Source organism: Apostichopus japonicus, chromosome 14 (assembly GCF_037975245.1).
Source record: "Apostichopus japonicus isolate 1M-3 chromosome 14, ASM3797524v1, whole genome shotgun sequence".
NCBI lineage: Eukaryota > Metazoa > Echinodermata > Holothuroidea > Aspidochirotida > Stichopodidae > Apostichopus > Apostichopus japonicus.
The window spans coordinates 17,449,162-17,469,788 of record NC_092574.1 but is presented as its reverse complement, the minus strand read 5'-3'; the positions used below and the strand labels follow the sequence as shown (position 1 = coordinate 17,469,788).

Genomic DNA, 20,627 nt, shown 5'->3' with positions numbered 1-20,627 from the left:
TTAAAGTATATTTTCATTTCGTCCCAACAATATAAGCTAATATATATTCAACATTTATACATTAGAGTGATAACATTTTCAGGTCGAATCGAGTCATTGCACGCAACTTTCCAGACACTAGTGGAAAAAACTTGAGATTTAAATAGCCACTCAAGTAATGGTTAGGTATACAACATTAGTTTACATTTTTCTGTGACTGTGATAAGTTTAAAAAAAACAAATCCACTTTAAAAATGAGTTAAAACTGACATGGAAAAATTTAGACAACAAATAGAGATGTTTTGTATTTTTTGCTTTTTATTTTGGTGCAAAATTTGATAGAAATTGACTTGCTGTTTACATCAAATATATAAAATCTTCATATTGGCACTGCAATGAAATCACAAACATAATTTACACTGCATAATGAACAAACAAATATTGTGCTGCAGAACTGTCTTTCCTTCAAGAGGTTAAAGTTCTACAATTTTTTCAATTGGGAATTTTAACTTTCATCATAATAACCCAACCCACAACTCACCCCAAAATTACGATCAAAAGCTGGTCTGCCTTGGTAAAATTGAACCATTTCTTGGTAATTTCAGACATGTTTATCAGCTGACAAAAAGATTAATATTGCACCAAACTTATTCTTTCTTCAATGAGACATACATCATCTAAAATTGGCATAAATTATGAAAGCACTTCTTGCCCTAGTATACCGAGATCAAAATTTACAAATTATAAATGAAATTCAATTGACAGAAATGGAAAACAAAAAAATTAACATTTTCAATGATAAAATAGTTTATTTATTTAACATCAAGTACCAAACCTTTCAAAACTGAATATTAAACTATCTATAATGAAGAGAGGTATGGATTACCACAAATGGATATTTCTTTGACAATAACGTTGCACAAAAATCTCTCCATCACACTCACTGACAATGGGAAGCCAGAAAGAGGGTCGTCTTGCAGTGAGAAAGTAATGATAACACTTCTTGACACACTGGCTCTTTTGGAAAATGATATCATAGGGGGGAGAATAAATACCAAAATTCTTCCTCTCAGAAACTACCTAACTAGAGGATGGTTTATGGCTTTAAGAACCAGAAGTCTTGTACGTACTTGTATTGTAGCAAAGTGACTTTTACTCATACACTCCCTCATGGAATTGGTCTCGTATTTAGGGAGGGGGAGGGGATGGGTAGGGCTCCAATTCCGCTTAGAGTCTTTTACTCATGCCAAAGACAATTCTACTTTACACATACTCAATGTGTTATACTGGTACTAAAAGTCTTGTATCTTCACAAGGTACTTGTAAACAACTGTAGAAAACTAGTACTTGTAAAACATTTCAATAAGTATGCATAACACACCTGGTTTTTTTCTCCATCATATTGATTAAAGCACTGAAGACTGAAAAAATATATTGGAGTGTTAAATTTCAGGTCTTAAAATTAACTTAACATTCTGTACCAGTCTTATTTCTTTTATTTCTTTAAATACACCTGTCGTAAAATTCTCTGTCATAGTAAATAAATCGGAAAAAATTTCTACCTATCTATGCAAATTTCAAATGAGCCAGCTTCCTTGTATATTAAATCTAGCTATAACCATCATTTATTCTGCAGTTTGTGAATTAGTTGAGCGAATCTGTGACACAAACCTTGAGAAATGTGGGATCAGCCTGTTCCAATATGTTTTTTTTTTGAGCAATATCCCTGTAAATTTGCGATTCATTTATCAAAACTAAAGACTACACTTTTGCAAAAGTTGTTTTCATAAAGCTCCATACCATGCTAGCAATAATTAAGTGAATGGGACCCTCACTATGTTAGTAGAGTGCCTAAGGAAGACAAAATTCTCATCATCGTTTCAGATGCGAAAAACTTTCTAATGTTTTCTGGAGACCCTCGTCTAAAGAAACAGGAGGTTCGTACCCAAAATCCTTCTTTGCATTCTTGATGCTGTAGTAGTGAACGGTCGCAGCCAGGGTCACCTTTGTGGGTGTGAGCGTGGGGTTGATTGTGATGATGGGACTTATTACCGAACAGAGGAATTGCAAACAGACAGCAAAGTAGTAAGCGATAAAAAATGGTATGGCAATCTTTGGCGCGGAGTAGCCGAGTCCAGTCAAAGTCCTTCCGATGAAATCCCAAAATGGAACCGGTTCAGAATTGGTGATGTTGTATGCCTGGAAAGTAAGAAAAGCATGTATTAGATTTGCATAAAATTTTTCAAAGCTTCCCCACTGGGTAAGAGGGAGGAAGGATGGGGTGGAGGCCGGGGGGGGGGGATAGAGTAAGGATTGGAACACAGCATATGTACCAATATTAATGTATATGGTGTCTAAATCCAACTCACATCAGTGTTACCCTACATTTTGATCATGAAAGAAATTAAAGAAAAAGACAAGCTTTCTATTTGTAAAACATACTGCATGCTACGAAAGAAACACCTCTGTTGAGTGCTGTTTAGTGCTGTTAGAATTGCCTTTGATGTTTGAACTGTACAGTATTTTTGTATAACCATAGCTTTAAGTATTTTTCTATCCTATTAAAGGTTTTATGGTGTATACCTTTTAGGCGATACTTTTCTATCCTATTATAGGTTTTATGGTGTATACCTTTTAGGCGATATTTTCTATTTGCTTTTGAATGTTTCCTGTATTTTAATAGTTTCAATTCCTGTAAAGCACTTTGAGCAGCGTTGCTGATGAACGCGCTATGTAAGTACTATTTTATTATTATTATTTATTATTATTATTATTATCATGTTCTAATATCTTTTTCTTGCAAATTTTGCATATACCAAAGCCTCCCGGCAGGCGGTATCCCTCCCCCCTTGGCACACACTCTGCTAAAGGTCACATTAGATAGGAAGATCAAAGCAAATATAACAAAGAAGATAAGCAAACAATACCCTGGGAAGATAAAATAACTTTAGATATCGACTGTACCGCAGAAAGATAAGACTCAGTAATCACCGCTATCAGTGACTAATTTTATACCGAAGGGTACAACTGGCAAGATGACTTTATGAGCTGTAATGTCTAACTAAATGAGATTTGATTAACATCCTAAGCAAAAAATCAATTACATTCAATTTTAAATACACTCGGTCATTGTGCTTAAAATGGTGATAGTGCTGGCTACATTTCCCTGGGAAGTATCTGTTTGAGAATTATGCTTCCATGTTTTTGGGAGACAAATACAAGAATTTCAAACATTGTGCCTATAAAATAACATCAATTTGTTTCTTTTCTTTTTCATTAGACAGTACACCTTTAACAACGTGAACATAGTCATGTTACTGAGATTTTATACATGCAATATGCAATTAAACATGTCAAGCAGTCACACACAGTCTTTACAGATTGCTACACTTACTCTGCCTGAAATTCTTGACTTGCGAGTAAGTTTCTCCGCCGCTAATATGTGGCCATGAACCACATTTTCTACATATGTAAAATCTACTTTATTTTTACCATCCCTGCAAAGAAACAAAAAAAAAAATTAAAATAATAAAATCAACTGAGGTCAACATTGAAGGCCTTCACCACTGAAAATATTGAAAATAAAGTAAGTTCTAGGCACTCTGGGTGGTCAGAATGAAAACTGATAGTAAAACCATTGGAAGTTGACAGTCCCTAATGGTGCAGAGTTCTAAAAAGGTCAACAACTAACTCTGAACACGGCAGACTGAAAGTACTGAGGTTGTGGGGAGACAGGTAAGTGAGGAATCAAAGTAAATTATAAATGTCTGCAGAGTCAATTTCAGACTTCAGTATAAACGAAAATTAACGGTTATATTCGCAAATTACCAGAGTAACACAAACTCTATCGTGGTCGAACAGGGTCGTCTTTCAAAGGGGAATTTCTCACCCATGTAAAACAAAGTTTCAACCTGCAGATTTACATGACAATGAGTTGGTTTTCCACATTTTTTCGACCATACACGGTTCTTCAAAATGACACGTCTGGCCCTGTGTACCATTGCACATATTTTGAGTCAAAATAGTGTACAAATTTTGATACACCACATGGCTTTGTTAAACCTGTTAATACCTGTTAACCTGTACGATAAACAAACAATTTTGTTTGGATGCTGATTTAACACAGCCACGGCCAACAAATTGTTAAAAGTCGCTTGAGATGTCCTTAATTAGTGGCTATCAGATGTTCATGCGGCAAATAAACTCGGAGGGCAATCAGAGGGTTGGACGATTGCAAATATTTTGCGACCAAAAATCTGTTATCTTCGGTCAAGACGTATTATTCATGACTTAAATAATATTTCAAACAATACTCACCCAATCTTGAATATGGTGGTACCTTTCTTGGCCATGGACACTAGGGTAGGTACGAAATGAGGGTCCCTAGGTCCAAATATACCGTGCGGTCTTAAAGCGATGGTACAGAAATCTTCGGATGGGTCGTTGGCTTCCAGCACTTCCTGTGATAAATTGGACATAAATGCAGTTTTATCAATCAATGTTTAGATATGATGAGGGTCGGTTCTTTTATTCGGCTACTGTATTGAGATATGTATGTGAAACTTGTGCATATCATGTGAAGGGATTAGAGACTAGATTAGGGATTAGAGACGATGAGAAGCAGACAATTGCAAAGAATTTAGTAGCAATGATGACTGCGGTTCAACTACGTTACAATGGAATATGTTGTACTGTGTAATATGTCTTACTTTACACCCTTATGTTTATCTGAAATTTAAACTAAAATATTTCATTTTCAATTTTCCCCTAAAAAAGTTGTTCTACTTAATTAATATTCAACAAAATTGGTTAACTATAAAAATTGTGGAATATTTGCTTTATTAAAACAATCAAAACCCAAATCATTTTGGAATCATTCCTTCATTAAACCAAAAATTTAAGTAGGCAACATGGTGACAGTATATACAACAGTTCAGAGTGTTTAAAGGTCACCAGTTTTACGGCAAATTTTGGAGGAGTAAAAATAATTTGCTGGCATACAACTCTGATGCTCTGCCAACTGATTTATCCAGTGCCTTAATTGGTGGTGATACCTATTAATTATCTTATTTGTCCCTGTTAGTGATACATTCTTCATAACAGGGTCACCCTTGTGGACAACATAAGATATCCCTATGAGCTACAGTATGCTAAAGCTGTATTCTGTGGTGACTTTATTTGGCGTAAATGGGCAAAATATCTTAATACCTCTTCCTGTTCTATTTTAGATTCTGTGTAAGCATCCATCGGCTTTTCTGTATAGCCAAGCTCTTCTCGTCCGTTTTGTAGGTCTGTGCCCTCATAGATAACACTTGCACTGCTGGTCAGTATGAATTTCTGAAGGTCAAAGTAGCAAAAGAATGGTTAAATCCTGGTATCTTAATAGGAAATACCACCCTGATGGATTTCATGGATTAGATAGAAACTATTCATCAATTTAAAAAAAAATTACAAAAAATTAAAGAATTAACTATAAGTTTAATGCATAGCAAGATGAAATCTGGTTTTAATTCACACTAGTCAACAAAGAAGTATGGTACACTAATAGGGTGCAACTTTTGATGAGGAAGGTTATCTCCTTTACAAATTCACAATGCTACAGTATGTAACTTCCTGATCATACTAGAATGCAAAAGGGAAACATTTCTTTCACCATAAAGTAAACATATCAGGGAATAATTTCGTGAATTAATTTTTCCCACTAGGTTTGAAGCAGTTTGTTTTGTTTTAAAATACCATTTAGTACTGAAAATTATGGCACTGCTACAAAAATTGTCATTTTCTTTTCACTTGTGTTGCAGAAGAGAAATTTGAAATAGAACCATGGTACTGCACACAGATTAAAATAATCAGATTTGGGTGCATATATATCCCAATTTGAAAGTAGGAGAAATGGAAGTCAATTTTAAAGTAATACATAGAAGTAATTGGTTGGTTGAGCAGTTCAAGTCTTTCTCCAATGGCTTTTAATTTTCGGTACTGCGTGTAATTATCTTTGTAATCTTGTTTACTACTAACATTTCTGTCTGTCTATGGAGCTTTTGTTTGCTATTATTTTCGGAGATGTTGTAACAAAAAACAGTAAGTCGAAAGACCTTTTTTTGTAAATAAAAATCACCATTTATGTCTTTATGCATAAACAATAAAAAAGTGTGGAAGTTGAAAAAAAAGACATGCAATGAAACAAATGAAGAAAATCTAAAATGCATAGTAGCAATTTGTCACCAGTGTGCTTAGAATATGTTCTTCATTCATCAGTGTAATATTTATTTACCTCTGGACTTCTCCTTTAAATTTCTCACCTTAACACCTGCTTCTCTACAGGACTGTAGGATTGTTCTAGTCCCTTCACAATTGACCTTCTGAAAGAGTTCTCTGAGGGAGAAGTGGCATAAAATTTAATTTAATAATTAATTAATTAAATAATAATTTAAATTCTTCATGTTTTGACTAATAATTTGAATTTGTAGTTGAAACATCAAAAATACGCCAAATCATCTGTAAGATATCCATCAATGCCAACTAGCTTAAATATATAATACAAAATTGGCAGAAAGGACATTCCAAGTCTCACAAAAGAGTCTGAACTTTTGTACTCAATTCCAGTTGATCTAGTCAGAGTCAGGTCCTGTAATAAGCATTTCTCTGAGAAAGAGAGTTTTATCAAGGTTTGCACCATACTGTACCACAAAATAAGTCCAGACACACAAAAAGGACAACCACATTCTATTGGTTCCATATTTGTTCCAAAATATATACTTTCCCACATCTTTCTTGTGCATGAGAGATATTGTGTTATGGTAGAGTGGAGACCAAGGAGTAGGTTAAAAATAAAATCATCGATCTGGATTGTTGGCTTGTGCCCTTCACACGGGTCAATTTAAAGGCACTGAAGACTCGTCCCAAACCGCCTGCCTCCCTCTGAAAAAAGTAACTTTCCATTGCTTGCAAGTGAAGTTTTTTTCTTGTCGCTACGAAATGCAGACAGTAATGAAACGTGATACCTTGTTATTTTTTATCTAGACCTGAGATGTCCATCGCTGCTATGTACTCTGTGTTGTGGGTATGACCGTAGCTGCGTGTATTGACTGTACACTAGTGTCTAATTACCGGCGGTAGCAAGGTGTGTGTGTATTTTCTGGGATCGATGGTGGTGTCAAACACTTCTGTGACACCTCATTCAAAACTAGGTCAGATTACCGGCATCAGACGTTTCTTTGTGTGCAAATCTTCACTCCCTTTAAGTCGGGTGTTAATCTAGTGCAATCCATACTTTTTTTTTCTTATATATATCTGAGATATGGTGTTTCATATTAAACACTGAACTGCACAAAGTCAGTCCTGATCATGTGGTGCACAGCAAAATTTGAAAGTTTACATATATGTTACGCTTTAAACTGTGCCAAAATTCTTTTTCCACATCATTTTTGTGTGTTAGATTGTATGTTGTGCTGTCATAGAATGGAGAAAGAGCAGTTGGTTTCACATGAAATGGAGCAATTTTGGTTGTGTGCCTGTGCCCTTACCCTGGGCCAAATGTCATGTGGTCGTTTTCAATCTGTGTGTTAGCCATGCAGGCTTTCACCTGATACTGCATATCGTGTTTCACAAATTGCAAAGATCATGGAAAATGATTAAGATAATAATTCTACACCTCATGCTGTAAATTTGAGCTTGGTTTACACAAAGTTTACAAAATGTAGCACAGTTTTGGACATCCTTGCATCATAAAATGTGCAGTAATTGCAGTTGGATGATGGATACTCACTGAGTTCACTTCACTGTAGGCCTACTGTACACAGGGAATTGGTGATTATTATATTGTGTTCTTGGTGACAGTTCTACTACATAAAATATTTAAAAATACTGATTTTTGTACGTTACAAATGGACACATCATTTAATTCCGAAAAGACCGTTGTAAATATTTCTCCATTCCTAGTCAAACCATCAGACATTTACATATTTAGCGTCCAGAAGGGGTCTTGCTTATAATGGAGGAACAGCTTCTACTATGTCCTCTCAAATGAGTAACATCGAGGGGCCTTACAATACAGCAGGTCTGGTCTACGTACAATGTTTGCTTTGTCATACTGGACAGTGCACTTAACCTTTTACTCGAACAGTGATTGACGCAAATTCTTTCAATAAATTCAACAATGTAACAAAAAGAGGGGAAATTTTCTTTTGCCACCTAAATATTCTATATTTAAACAATTCCTGAACAACGGGGTATTATTATATAAAATTGCATTGTCAGCTAAGCTATTACGAATAAGAGTGCAGTAGGTGTGTAATGCTATACAGTGGGTATCGTCTGCCGCCCTAATAGGCAAATTCCAGTACTGTATACTTTATATATGGTAAATGAGATCAAAGACTACAACTGAAAACTGTTTATCTTTTAATAACAAGATAACCGAATGATACCTTTGTAATATCATTAACTTTAAGTGCTGGGGAGTAATTGCTGACAAAATCAGCTTCAGATCTCTATATGCTGCCCTTATAAATTATAGTAATTGATGGGTTCAGGATGGGGGGATAAGTCTGTACTTTGGTTTAATAGGGAACTGCAGCTATTTACCTGCTTTGGTAATACAGCAGGTTTAGGGTGGGGATAAGTCTGTTCTTTGGTTTAATAGGGAACTGCAGCTATTTACCTGCTCTGGTAATACAGCAGGCTCAGGGTGGGGGCTTTAGTCTGTACTTTGGTTTAATAGGCAACTGCAGCTATTTACCTGCTTTGGTAATACAGCAGGTTTCAGTAAACTGTCATCACAGTTAGAATTATCACTGGGATGATTGGGCATCTGTTGTACAGTACGGTATACCTCATAGTGATGATCACTAATATTCATTGGATTTTGAAATTTTGAAAAAGATAATATCGTACTTCACGATACTAAAAGCAATGTGACAACAAGAAATTTCTCCAGCATCGCATCACAAAATGTTATGCAAAGAGGGCTCATTGCTGTGTACAGTATACAAACAAGTGCAAAGTTGTATGGGTTTTGAACACAGAGACAGAGACCAAATTACTGCATTAAAATATTCTGTTATGTATTGAAATATTTTGTTAATTTACTTAAATGTGTACAATTATTTGTGAAAGTGCTTCAGAATACAAAGTTGATGTGTCCTTCTTTCACTATATAAATTTTTTAATTTCCGGTGAAATATTTCACTGCTTTTCGAAAAAGTGGTTACAATTTTACTGTCAGACACAGTGCAGCTATTTACTATGCATATCAGTACAGCTACAACAGTACTAATACATACAGTATATTTATGACAGTATGACACAGTATGCATGTAAACTTATTCATACACCACATATATATACTAAGATTGCAGGGCTTTGATTATTTAGAGAGATCCTTAATACTCAGGGAGGACTTTAAGGAAGAAATGTAATATACAAAAAGCGAAACAAGAAAAAGTCTTTTTAGGGTCGGTTATACAGTATTTCTACCTCTATTTTCTGATCTTCAACATTTAATTTTTGATACACTTTACTAACAATATTTACTTACAGATCTTGCATCAGATATGATTTGCTATCAGATATATGCCAGTACAAGTTATCTGCTTCCATATAGAAGGTCTACTCCTGTATAAGTATAAATAGCCGATACTTCATTTACGTCCCAAAAAGATAAACCTGCGACAAGTCTAATACAGATAATGAGTATGTAATGTATGAACTTCTACACCAATATTTGATAACAAAACTCTTTGGTAAGTTTTGTCTTGCTCCTGAGAATCAGACTTGGGCGTCACTCTGTATGCGGAGATCGGTTAATTTATTCAACCGTTAAATTTTGGCTCATCAGCCGTTCACATTTTTCATGGTAAAGTTTGCAAAGAAGGAATCCATGTTCAGACAATAACTTTGGCTTTGGTTATTCAAAACATTAATCGGATGCATGTTGTGCTTACATGTTTTATGCGATCGCTGAGCTGGATGCCTCGCACCGTATTAGGGATGGCATTTACAGTTAGTGTCTGGCTCCCTCCCTCCCTCAAATAATGTTTCCATAACAGAGGGAGCCATTCAGAGGACTGTCACATTTACACTCGAGTGATTAGTACGTCTTCCCCTGGAAGTTGAATTCATGACTGCACTGGGTCTAGCAATTAAAGTGTTTGCTATGTGGGCTACATTAGTCTGTCTCAGTTTTATGTATTACGGCCAACGCATTTGCTCGCACGCGCGCCCAACTAATATCCTAAAATAACTGTGTATTGGCAAACACGGGACACAACTTTGTTAATATTGCCTGATTTTTTAACTGAATGCTCTTCCTCTGCGGATGGGTCAAAGTTCAAGCACAAAAGTACAATTGTCACGATTATGTGATTAAACTACACATGTAATATTAGTATATAATAGGGATGGTTACAAATTGAGGTTTATGATATTTGGTCATTTATGGAATGATGTACAATGAGGCTTTCATATACATATCAATAACTGTGTGCCACATCTGTGGACTTTCTTTTACCGATAATGAAGATTTATGAATATCTATGTTTTAAAACAAGGTAGATCAACTCAACATACATTATACTGTACATCATTGTCAGTTACTATAAAGGTTTAGCCTGATGTCAAAACTTTTTACTTAGCAACTTACTGTACTTCCATACAGTTTGCCAACAGATTAAATTGTGACAAATTACTCATACTGTCCATGTCAATAATTTCACTAATAAATATGAAAGACACATATTTTAATGACTGCATAGCTACAGTATCTGTTGTACTAAAGTGTATACAGTACAAGACACAACTGTGTTGGTCAATGGGACATAGCCAGGTCTACTTTAAACAAAGACACCACACAATTTACTTGAAAGTTGTAGAACGGTATCACTCACCTGTCAACGCTTAAAGGAGGTGGAGTAGCACAATGGAAGACTGTATGTACGCCTGAAAGAGCTGGTACTAGATCCTAACCATTAAAACAAAAAGACGTGAATCAGAGTATTAAACTTGACTGTGAGAAATTAAAAATGTACTCACTGTACTTCCAATTAAAGTAAACAAAAGTACAGCAAGCATACAGTTACTCAAGTGGAACCATTAAACCACTGCTATGTGGAGTTAGTCCAATTGTAGTGGCACTTGTGAGAATAATGCCATTTAACCAAGAGTGCAACCACATGGAGGCTAAGATGTTAAGTCGTCAAGGAGAGGGGTCTCAGCGATAGGATGTCCCCTCCTCTTTTAGTAATTTTGGTAAAATGGAGGGTGCTTAGCCTGGTGCACAATGGTGCTTTATTTTGCAACGTTTCGAACTATGTTGAAGAATCTACGATTGTTTAGGTCTTACACATAAGTACTGCAATATTCTGTCTGCAATAGAGGGGAGGGGGAGGGGTTTAGCCAGCCCTCCCAGAAGTATTCATGGCTGTGCCTCTGGTCATGACTGTATATATTGGTTTTGTCGAAAGCTACTGTCGTCTTGCAAATTTTGAATGCTATTATGAACTACAGAAGCACCTTTTATACATACGGCAGCCACTGTACTGAAGGTGCAAATTATGGTTCCTTCACAGAACTTTCTAAGATCATGGTAGGTCCAGAAGATAACCTTGCATAAACCAACACTGGTATCTTTCACAGCAAACTGTCTTTGCCTTTGATGTGTGAACCAGCTAATACCCAACACGGATCATGGAAGGTCCAGAAGATAACCAGGGGCGGATCCAGGGGGGGGCCCGGGGGGCCCGGGCCCCCCCTTTTTGAAAATCCTGATTTTTTTTTATTTTATTTTATTTTATTTTTTATTTTTTTACCGCGTTCGAGGGAAAGTGCCCCATGCGTGATCAGTGGCGTAGCTACGGGGGGCCTGAAATTGCAGACATGAGATCCATATTTTCAGGCTAGGTACATGCTGCTTAGAATACTCGGGAAGTGCCGTTTCCGGCCATCTGGGGGATTTGTAAAGCCAAAAATTTTCTTGTACGCTCCGCGCCAACCGATGATGGCGCTCCGCTTAGATAGTCTTACGTTCAGGCGCGGCTGGACCAGTCAGACCCCCCCCCCCTGTCACAAATCCTGCATCCGCCCCTGATATGTCATTGAATATTCCACAAAACAACTTTTTATGTCCACGAAACTGTCGAAACATGATTTTCACTACTGGTAGAGATATAAAATATTGGGAATTCTGAATTTCCTGCAAACATGCGGCTGTGCCTGTTCAATACTCACTAGTACTGTATCGCCTTACAAAATGATGAGTGGAAATAGTTTCTCCAGGACCGTATCGTATCGTGGGTATCGAGTGCGTCTGATATACGAACGTACGTAGTACGTACGTACGTACGTACGTCTATGATGATATGCACTGTACTGTACTGATAAAAACATAGGTGAATTTCACTCCATGGGAGTGATCACTGAGCACATTCCGGTATAAGAGTGAATTTCCACTCCATTGGAGTAAATCTTAACTCCTAATAGAGTTATATTCACTCATATTAGGAGTGAGGGTTAACTCCAATAGAGTTAAATTTTACTCTTAATTTGAAGTGCGCCGAGTGATCACTCCAATGGAATGAAATCCACTCATTTGTTTTTAGAGTGTTGCTAGATATATGAAGAAGAAATTTACATACCAATACATGTTATCGGTCATCGATTGGCACAAAAAGCCAGATTCTGATGACAGCTGCCTCAAGAAACCCAATAAATGGCCTAATAAGCACCGAGCCATCAATGTGGACCATTACCGAAACATCGATGCGTGTTAGTCTTCCACCCCCTTCCTCTAATGCTATTTAAGTCCACATGTGGGCATATCCTGCAAATCTACCGGTAGCCCACAGGGGTTTGAGTTGGGAGAAAGGCCTTGACAGCTTGAAACGACAAATGATGCCAACTTCCCTCAAGTTAAAAGTCTGGCTGAGTTGGCAAGGCCAGTCAGCATGAAAGAGAAAAAACTTTTTTTGCATTTCTGTCACCAAAGTTGCACATCTTTTTGGTTGCTATTTTGCCTCACAGGTGCCATCTCTTGCGATCTGGGGGTGCTGAAATCTCAAATTTTCTCTGTACGCTCCGCGCCAACCAAGGTGGCGCTCCGCTTAGATAGTAAACTCCGCCCCCCACAAGAAAGAACAGCCCCCCCCATGGCCCCCCCTCAAAAAATCCTAGCTACGCCACTGTGCGTGTAATTTTTTGTAAAATAAATTTGCAAAAAGAGTACACCATCATTCTGATAAAAGTGAAGGTGAGAGGGGCACTCTGACTGCATCAATAGTCTCCATCTGGAAGGGGGCATCCAAGATGAAATGGCCTGGAGTAGCCTGGTAAAAAGTAGTTTGCATCACCACCTACTCCCCAAAGACGTAAATCCCAGCTCATTGCTCGAAATTGCAAATATATGCCCGGCAAACCATGAATACATGATTTATTGGAAATAAATTTTACTCCAAACTTTCACGAAAAGTAGCACCAGATTGCACCGAGGACCTCCATATTTTGTGAAATTTTCCCAAAGGGGAGGGGGGCACCCACTCCCCTTAGACCCCTCCCCCAGGACGACGATTAGGCATTTCCCATCTGGGCCCCCCCTTTGGCGAAATCCTGGATCCGCCACTGATAACCTTGCATAAACCAACACTGATATCATTCACAGCAAACTGTCTTTGCCTCTGATGTGGATATAACATGTACTGAACAATGAATTAATATGTGTGGGTGCTGAGTGGGTTGGGGGGGGGGGGGAAGGTGCAGACAGACATACCACACTCAGCATTGTAGTATATAAAATACTGCACAACTACAGTATGTTATGAGGATGTTGCATCTATAGAGTGTTGGGTATCAGCTGGTTAACACAATAAGTAAATATGGTTACAGTCTCAATGTATGAATACTGGGATTGAGAGGTACAGAAGATCTATACAAAGTTGTTTGGTTACATGTCCAGCCTCTACTGTAACTTGAGTGACTTTCCATTAAAAAGTGTTCAGAACTTTACTTACCGATTTGTTGCATAGATTTCCAGTGAAAAACTGGATTTTTTTCTCTTCAAATGTTTGCTTCATATCAAAGACCCTTACATGATAGCCTTTGCATAGAAGTCCATCCACTAAATGCCTTCCCAGAAAGCCACATCCACCAATCACCAAACATGACTTCTCTGTATCCTAAGAACAGAAGGAAATAAAATTCTGGGTAACTGAGGATATGTATGTATGACTTTTGTTTGAGTACATCATTTATATGTTAAATACTACTTGGATGGAGCTTGCGTGGAAAAGCATAGTGAAGAGAGTAAAGGAATGTTTATGGTCTTGTATATTCACCCAGTAGACAGCCAAATATATATGAGAAATGCTTCATGTTATTTACCTAGTACTGTAGCAACCAGTCTATTAAGGAGTTAGTGCCATTCAAGGTGTACGTGAAGCAAGGAGCAACAGGGATAGGGTGCAGCAATAGAAATGTGCCCCTAAAGAATTAAAGGCATTGAAGACTCGCCCCAAACAGAGTGCCGCGCTCTGAAAGTTAACTTTCTGTTTTTTGCAAGTGAAGTTTTCTGCTTGTCGCTACAAAATGCAGACAGTAATGAAACGTGATACCTTGTTATCTTTAGCTGGACATAAGATGTCCATCGCTGTATCGTTTGTACACTGTGCTGTGGGTATTGACCACAGTTGTATGTACTGACTGTACGCTAGTGTCTAACTAGGTAGCAAAATGGTAGCAATTGAGCTGTGTGCATATTTATTGGGATCCATGGTTGTGTCTAACACTTCTGTTACACCTCATTCGAAAGTAGGTCAGATTGCCCCCATTAGATGTTTCATTTCCTGCGAGTCTTCACACACCTCAAGGTGACCAGACATCTTTATATTTCATGTAGCTTGCCCTTATTAACAGTGGCGTCACCAGACTTTTCAGTCTGGGGGGGCACAGGGGGCACCAGCATTTGATGGGGGGCACTTTGGTGGATACGGATCGCTGTCCTGGGGGAGGGAGTGGCCCCCTCCCCTTTGGAAAATTTTCGCATACGGAGGATGGGCTAGATGCAAAATGGTGCCACATTTGATGCTAAATTCGATCTGAAGATATCTCCAGAAATTGCTATTTTTGAGGTAATGATTTTAACAACGCGCAGAATTTTGCAGAGGAAATGAACCACATGCTGTCGATATTATGCCTAACCCTATCAATAGAACCTACATTTGTTGAATTAATGTGTGCATGACCCCCGACTCCTTTCTTGTCCTTCTCGTTTTCTCCCATTATCTATTAAGATGTAACAGGTTCCAGCATCGTTATTGGCTCCTATCAGGGATCTCACCATGCAATCCAAAGTTTGATCACACATTGAGTATGGCTCAGTATGCAGGTGTGAATATTCGCCATTTGTTCGTACAAGCATCTGACCTCAAATGACCTCTGCACCCCTACACAACAGGGTTAATATATGGGTCCACAAATATAGGCAAGTATGGTGCCTGCGGACCCTCACATTCTCACATTTCGCTGGTATGGCGTGAGCACTGACACATTCAATGTAAATATCGACACCTGTTGTGATGGCGCGGGTTACGACTTTGATACCCGACAGTGGATAAACTTTTTCATTTTTTCGCAGCCCATTTGAAGAAAATACGAATTACTGTGCTTCTTTGACCTTATGAAAAACCAACTCAGATGATGGGAGTTGAATATAACAAAATACATATATTTTTTTTACCAACCCAAATCTCAGATGGGGGCACTCGGGGGGCACTAGGTTTTCCAGGGGGGAACGTGCACCCCTGGGCCCCCCCCCCCTTGGCGACGCCACTGCTTATTAAATGTCCCTTGGAAATGTCTCACCATTCAATGGGAAGGGCTACAGTATCACACACGGATTATTTATTGCTTTCTGATCTATTTCTGAATTTGCCTGAATAGTTGTATGTTTTACCTGCTTGGCATAAAAACAACTGGAACACAAGTTGTGCAATATACAAAAGCATGCATTCCATTCATGACAAAGTTAACACAAAACGACAACCCAGATCATCAAATAACAGCCTGCAAGTCACATTGCATGAACACACCATGGTAGGCTACAGTACCGCCAATAAGTAACCTGGTAAACCGCGCTTTTTTTTTGGCGCTCAGTGCATTTAACCGCGCTCTATCTTTTGTTAAAACCCGCATTGAAATGCAGGTAATTTCGGGGAAATGTTATCAGAGCGCAGATTCCGTCGGAAGGCTTCCCTAATTCTATTCATGCCAGCTAAAGGTGTGAAGTTGATTGTTACTGTCAGACGGTCAATGGCTGTAATCCTACTTAATTCCTTCCAATCCGGTAACAAAAGAATATCGATCGTCGCCGGTAGAAGGAAGACCGAAGCTTTATACTCGGTCAAGAGAAGGGATAGTGTATAAGCACGTATCTAACAGTTTAAATTCAACGTACAATACAAATGTCCAAGTGTGCGCAAAACAGTTGGTTTGATGAGTGAAACGTTAGCATAAAAACTTCCCGCGATTGCCGCGAACAATTAAAATTGCCGGTTAATATTCAAACAGTTCTCAACGTCCGTTCGGAAATAACAATATTCCTGAAGGTTATACAGGAATTATGATTTTTCCTACCACAGATTAAGAAAGAAAGCCAAATTGATAATTTGCCGGGGCTAGAACAGTATACTGTTCTTGCAAGTATACGGGCTATTCGCGCACATGTTACATTACGGAACTGAGTTGGGACTTGGTACTCAGTTGAATGCTGCACTGAGACATTGCACGTTGTTTCTTTAAATTCCCCAAGTATACAGCTTCACGGGCACTGTTCAAAACAACACTTCAAACGATTTTGCACGTTCTTATTTAGTATGCATGACCATTATATCCCCCAAAAAGGGAATTCACATTTTACCTGTAGGCGGAAAATCATTGGTACAGCAGGCTGTCGTCTGATGATTTGCATGCTAGAGTACTGTACAACATTCTTACAATGTGCATGAAACACTTGTTCTTAGTTAAACTTGGCAAATCGCCAAGAAACGATTGGCAGTGAAACGTCTCTACATAGCGTAACAGCGAACAGAATCCAAAGCACCGAGTCTTGTCTCGACATGTTTTTCTACTAACGATTGCACAGTAGTTACATTAAAAATATAGGCCTACCGGTTTCAAGGAAAATACAAAAAAAAACAAGTATTAAACGTTCATCTGCCGTTTTTTCCCCGCTATCAGTTCGCCTCCAACTGTACCTGTTCTCATCGCCGGGTCGTTTCGGCTCCTTGTTGAGTTAATAAATACACTATAATCTACCGGTCTAATTGCCTTAATGAAAATGATCCATCGAATTACTGAATAAATGTTTCTCTGATAACTTACCTTAATCGTAAGGGAATAAATAGCAATGGAATATAAACAAATCTTCATTGAAAAGCAAATAATAGCGACTATCCACTTTTTGGTTTAACTAATGTTTTTTTTTTTAAATTACGATGCTACAATATAGTACTTGTATATTAATCTAAAACTTATACTTGCGACATTAAATTATCTATGTAAGCCATAGAACAAGAACTGCAATTAAAGGGAAGGTATAATATATTTTCCGTTTGTGCTAGCTGCACGCGCTATGTTTAATGTCACCTTTGTACAATATTGGCGAATGTACAGACAAACCCCTAAGTTCTAACAGTAGGGACCCCCGCCCCCACAACTTCAATTTGACTACACTACTGGTACAATTGAGAAGTAAACCACGCCATCCCCTTTGTTTAACATATTGCTCTATTCTAGCGGGCATCAGTATACAGTATTCTACAAATAATCAATGGGTTGCGGTTTCGATCGATCAAGATGTTCGACCAATTGAAAAGAGTTCACCAGAGCGAAGAAATAAAAGGTTCCGTCAATCAAATGGAGTGTTCAACTTAACAGCTTGAATTACCCTACATTATACACTGCAGTCTAGAGGTCTTAACGTCTTTTAAAAGGGCATCCTGGAATTCGAATTTACCTTCAAAAAAATCGCATTTAGCTCGGTCGTATCAGCAAAAGTCTCAATTTGCCCGAAAATGCCACGACGTATCGATGATTACACTCGACGACGTATAGTGTATTTGCACGATAAGGAGCATTCAAAATCGAATATTCGCAGAACTTTGATAAGAGAAGGACTTTCAGCTAGTTATAATAGTATTCTTCACGTGATCTCAAAATATGAGGAAACGGGCAAAATTGAGGACAAACACAGATCAGGAAGGAAAAGATCAATACCCGACAGGACAGAAGAAATTATGGAAAGCAGTCTCTTAGCGAATGATAAAATGACGGCCGCGGACTTACAGAAAAAGATTCAAGAGGAGACCGGGTCTTTAATTTCGCTTTCTACAATTAAGAAAATTCGCCTTACAAATACACCATCTACTGTGCAGCCGGACTTGGTCAAAAATGCTGGAGTGCTGAAGAAAGTAACAAAGACAGTTACGAAAGAAGTAAGTTATCTTGCCATTTATTTGTACTACCTTTGACCCGCCCACCCCGCCCCCCCCCCATAAAAAAATTAAAAGTCTATAAATATGTACCTTTCATGCAACACTTTAGTTTAGTAGAAAAAAGGATCAGGAGGGACACTTAAGTCCCCATCAAGGACCCTATAAAGAGAGAGAAAAAAAAAACTGAAGACACAAACACTCAGACCCGATTACAATGCTTAAAGTGCTGTCCAAAGCATTCTTAAACCCATTGACACTACTTGCAAGTACAACTTTCTCAGGCAAACCATTCCACTCATTCACAACCCTATTAGAAAAAAAATTATGCCGAATATTAATCCTACTATGTGACTTTTGGAGTTTAAGACAATGACCTCTGGTACAACTTCTGTTAGCAAACATGAAAATGTCGGTAAAGGATAAATTGTCGAAACCATACACAACCTTGAAAACCTGGATCAAGTCCCCACGTAACCTCCTAAGCTCCAGTGTGGTGAGATTCAACAGTTGTAACCGCCTATAATAAGGAACCCTCTTTAAGTAACTAATCATCCTAGTAGCCCTCCTCTGGATCTTTTCAAGTACTTCCTTATCCTTAGCAAAATATGGGTTCCAAGCCTGCACAGCATACTCCAGATGAGGCCTAACCTTTCATTACTTCCCTTTTCAGAGAGCTGTAACAATCCCAGTACAACCTGCAGTGAGGGAGCTGTTGGAGGGTCCTATCTCTCAATCTGATGAAGCTGCGGTTTTGAGAGGCAACCATAACAAGCTTGTCAATCACAAGAATGAAAACTTGCTAAGGTATGGGCCTTTAGCTCTAGACGAGCTAGAACAAAATACAGAAGAGGGAAAGACAGACCCTGTGAAAGTGGAAATTGATCTTGAGCAAGAGTTATTGCTGCCTCCACCAATATCACCCCTTTTTCATACGCCATCCCAAAGTGAGGAAACGCCACCTGCAAGGGATGATCACGACTCCCTATGCCAACGGGTAGCAACTCTAGAGAGACTTGTTGCAGAGCTACAAAAGCAGATTTCAACCCGTCCACCTTCAATATTTACGAGTAGTACCCTGTCACCTTCAACAGTTACGAGTTCCCCGTCACCTTTACGCCCTTCAGCCAGCGTTGACAGGGCATCTTCATCAAACGCTAGTAACTCTTTTTCCACCCCAGTGAGAAGTTGTGGTTCAGATTCACCACCAACAGAGGAAAACCATTTTGGACCATTGAAATATATTTTTGAACATAAGATCACTTCCTCCAAGGTGCCAGGAGCAGAACTTGTCATAACAGAAATAAGACCTGACATTGTACTGTCGTCTCTTTCTGAACAGGGAGAGCCATGTGGTCTTGCCAGATATTTAATGCGTCAAATATTTACACCATATGAGCTTTTAAACTGTAATGTTAATGGGATTAAGAAAAATGCACTTGATAAGGCTAGGGTATCTGCAATTAGAAAATGTATTATGGAGCAGTTTCATGTACCATTTCACATTCAGAAGAGAGTTTGGAGACAGTGCGTTAAAAAGATGGACACAGCCAACAGAAATGCTAAGAGATACTTAGCAATAGCAGTCAAATCTTGAAGTACAGTATTTTTCAGTATATTCCATTTTCCTCTATTCTTTTTGTCATCATATATTTAAACTAATTCTTGATGTGAAACCTTTGAAGGCTGTAGTCAAAAAGAACTACATGTTAATTTTGATCCCTAGCATGGTAATTTTGATATTTTGCTATCAATCTTGTATTTTTCAATGTTTTTGCCTTTGTAAGTGCAACGTTTAGACAGTGTGTTTCTTTTAGTTTGCTTTTTTAAGCGTGACACTGTGGTACTGTTTTCTATTTATATTATTAATTTACTTGCTTTATGAGTGCAAAGCTTCCAAGCCTAATGTGTGCCTAACTTTCCTTTTAGAATTATTAAAAGATTTAGAGAAAGTACAGACTGTTTGTTTCTTTTTAGTTTGCATTTCTAAGCTTTAACACTGTTGCATGTTTTTCTTATTTTATAATAATTTGCTTTGTTGGATTACATCCTTAAATTTGTTTCGTCAACATGAGCATCATCGTGAAGTTCTTTGTTCCTCGTCTTTCTTGCTTGCTTTACAAAAAGATAAGTGAAATATATGTAGTTCTCTTGCTACAGTATGCTAAATCA

The 20,627-nt window shown here is 38.0% G+C and overlaps 2 protein-coding genes across 8 annotated transcripts in view; one reads left to right on the top strand and one right to left on the bottom strand.

Annotated features, from left to right (window-relative positions):
- Positions 1-408: 408 nt before the first annotated feature.
- LOC139979723 (sterol-4-alpha-carboxylate 3-dehydrogenase, decarboxylating-like) overlaps positions 409-20,627 on the bottom strand; it is a 29,210-nt gene continuing 8,991 nt past the window's right edge. The window contains exons 1-8 of one of the 7 annotated variants that reach the window (XM_071990775.1): positions 18,903-19,108; positions 13,980-14,144; positions 10,866-10,939; positions 6,282-6,354; positions 5,188-5,316; positions 4,297-4,439; positions 3,374-3,476; positions 409-2,178 (exon numbers count right to left, since the gene is read on the bottom strand). In XM_071990775.1, the coding sequence (XP_071846876.1) occupies positions 1,852-2,178; positions 3,374-3,476; positions 4,297-4,439; positions 5,188-5,316; positions 6,282-6,354; positions 10,866-10,939; positions 13,980-14,144; positions 18,903-19,010 (1,122 nt within the window). In that variant the 5' untranslated portion in view covers positions 19,011-19,108 and the 3' untranslated portion in view covers positions 409-1,851. Of the gene's footprint in view, positions 2,179-3,373; positions 3,477-4,296; positions 4,440-5,187; positions 5,317-6,281; positions 6,355-10,865; positions 10,940-13,979; positions 14,145-15,183; positions 15,455-15,828; positions 15,848-16,882; positions 17,027-17,346; positions 17,410-18,902; positions 19,109-20,627 lie in introns of those variants that run through there. The other 6 variants (XM_071990777.1, XM_071990779.1, XM_071990778.1 and 3 more) reach the window with 6 other exon arrangements.
- LOC139979722 (uncharacterized) lies at positions 17,453-20,542 on the top strand. The gene is made up of 2 exons (XM_071990774.1): positions 17,453-18,458; positions 19,129-20,542. Exons 1-2 carry the CDS (start codon positions 18,039-18,041, stop codon positions 20,050-20,052), a joined length of 1,344 nt encoding a protein of 447 aa, XP_071846875.1. The 5' UTR covers positions 17,453-18,038; the 3' UTR covers positions 20,053-20,542.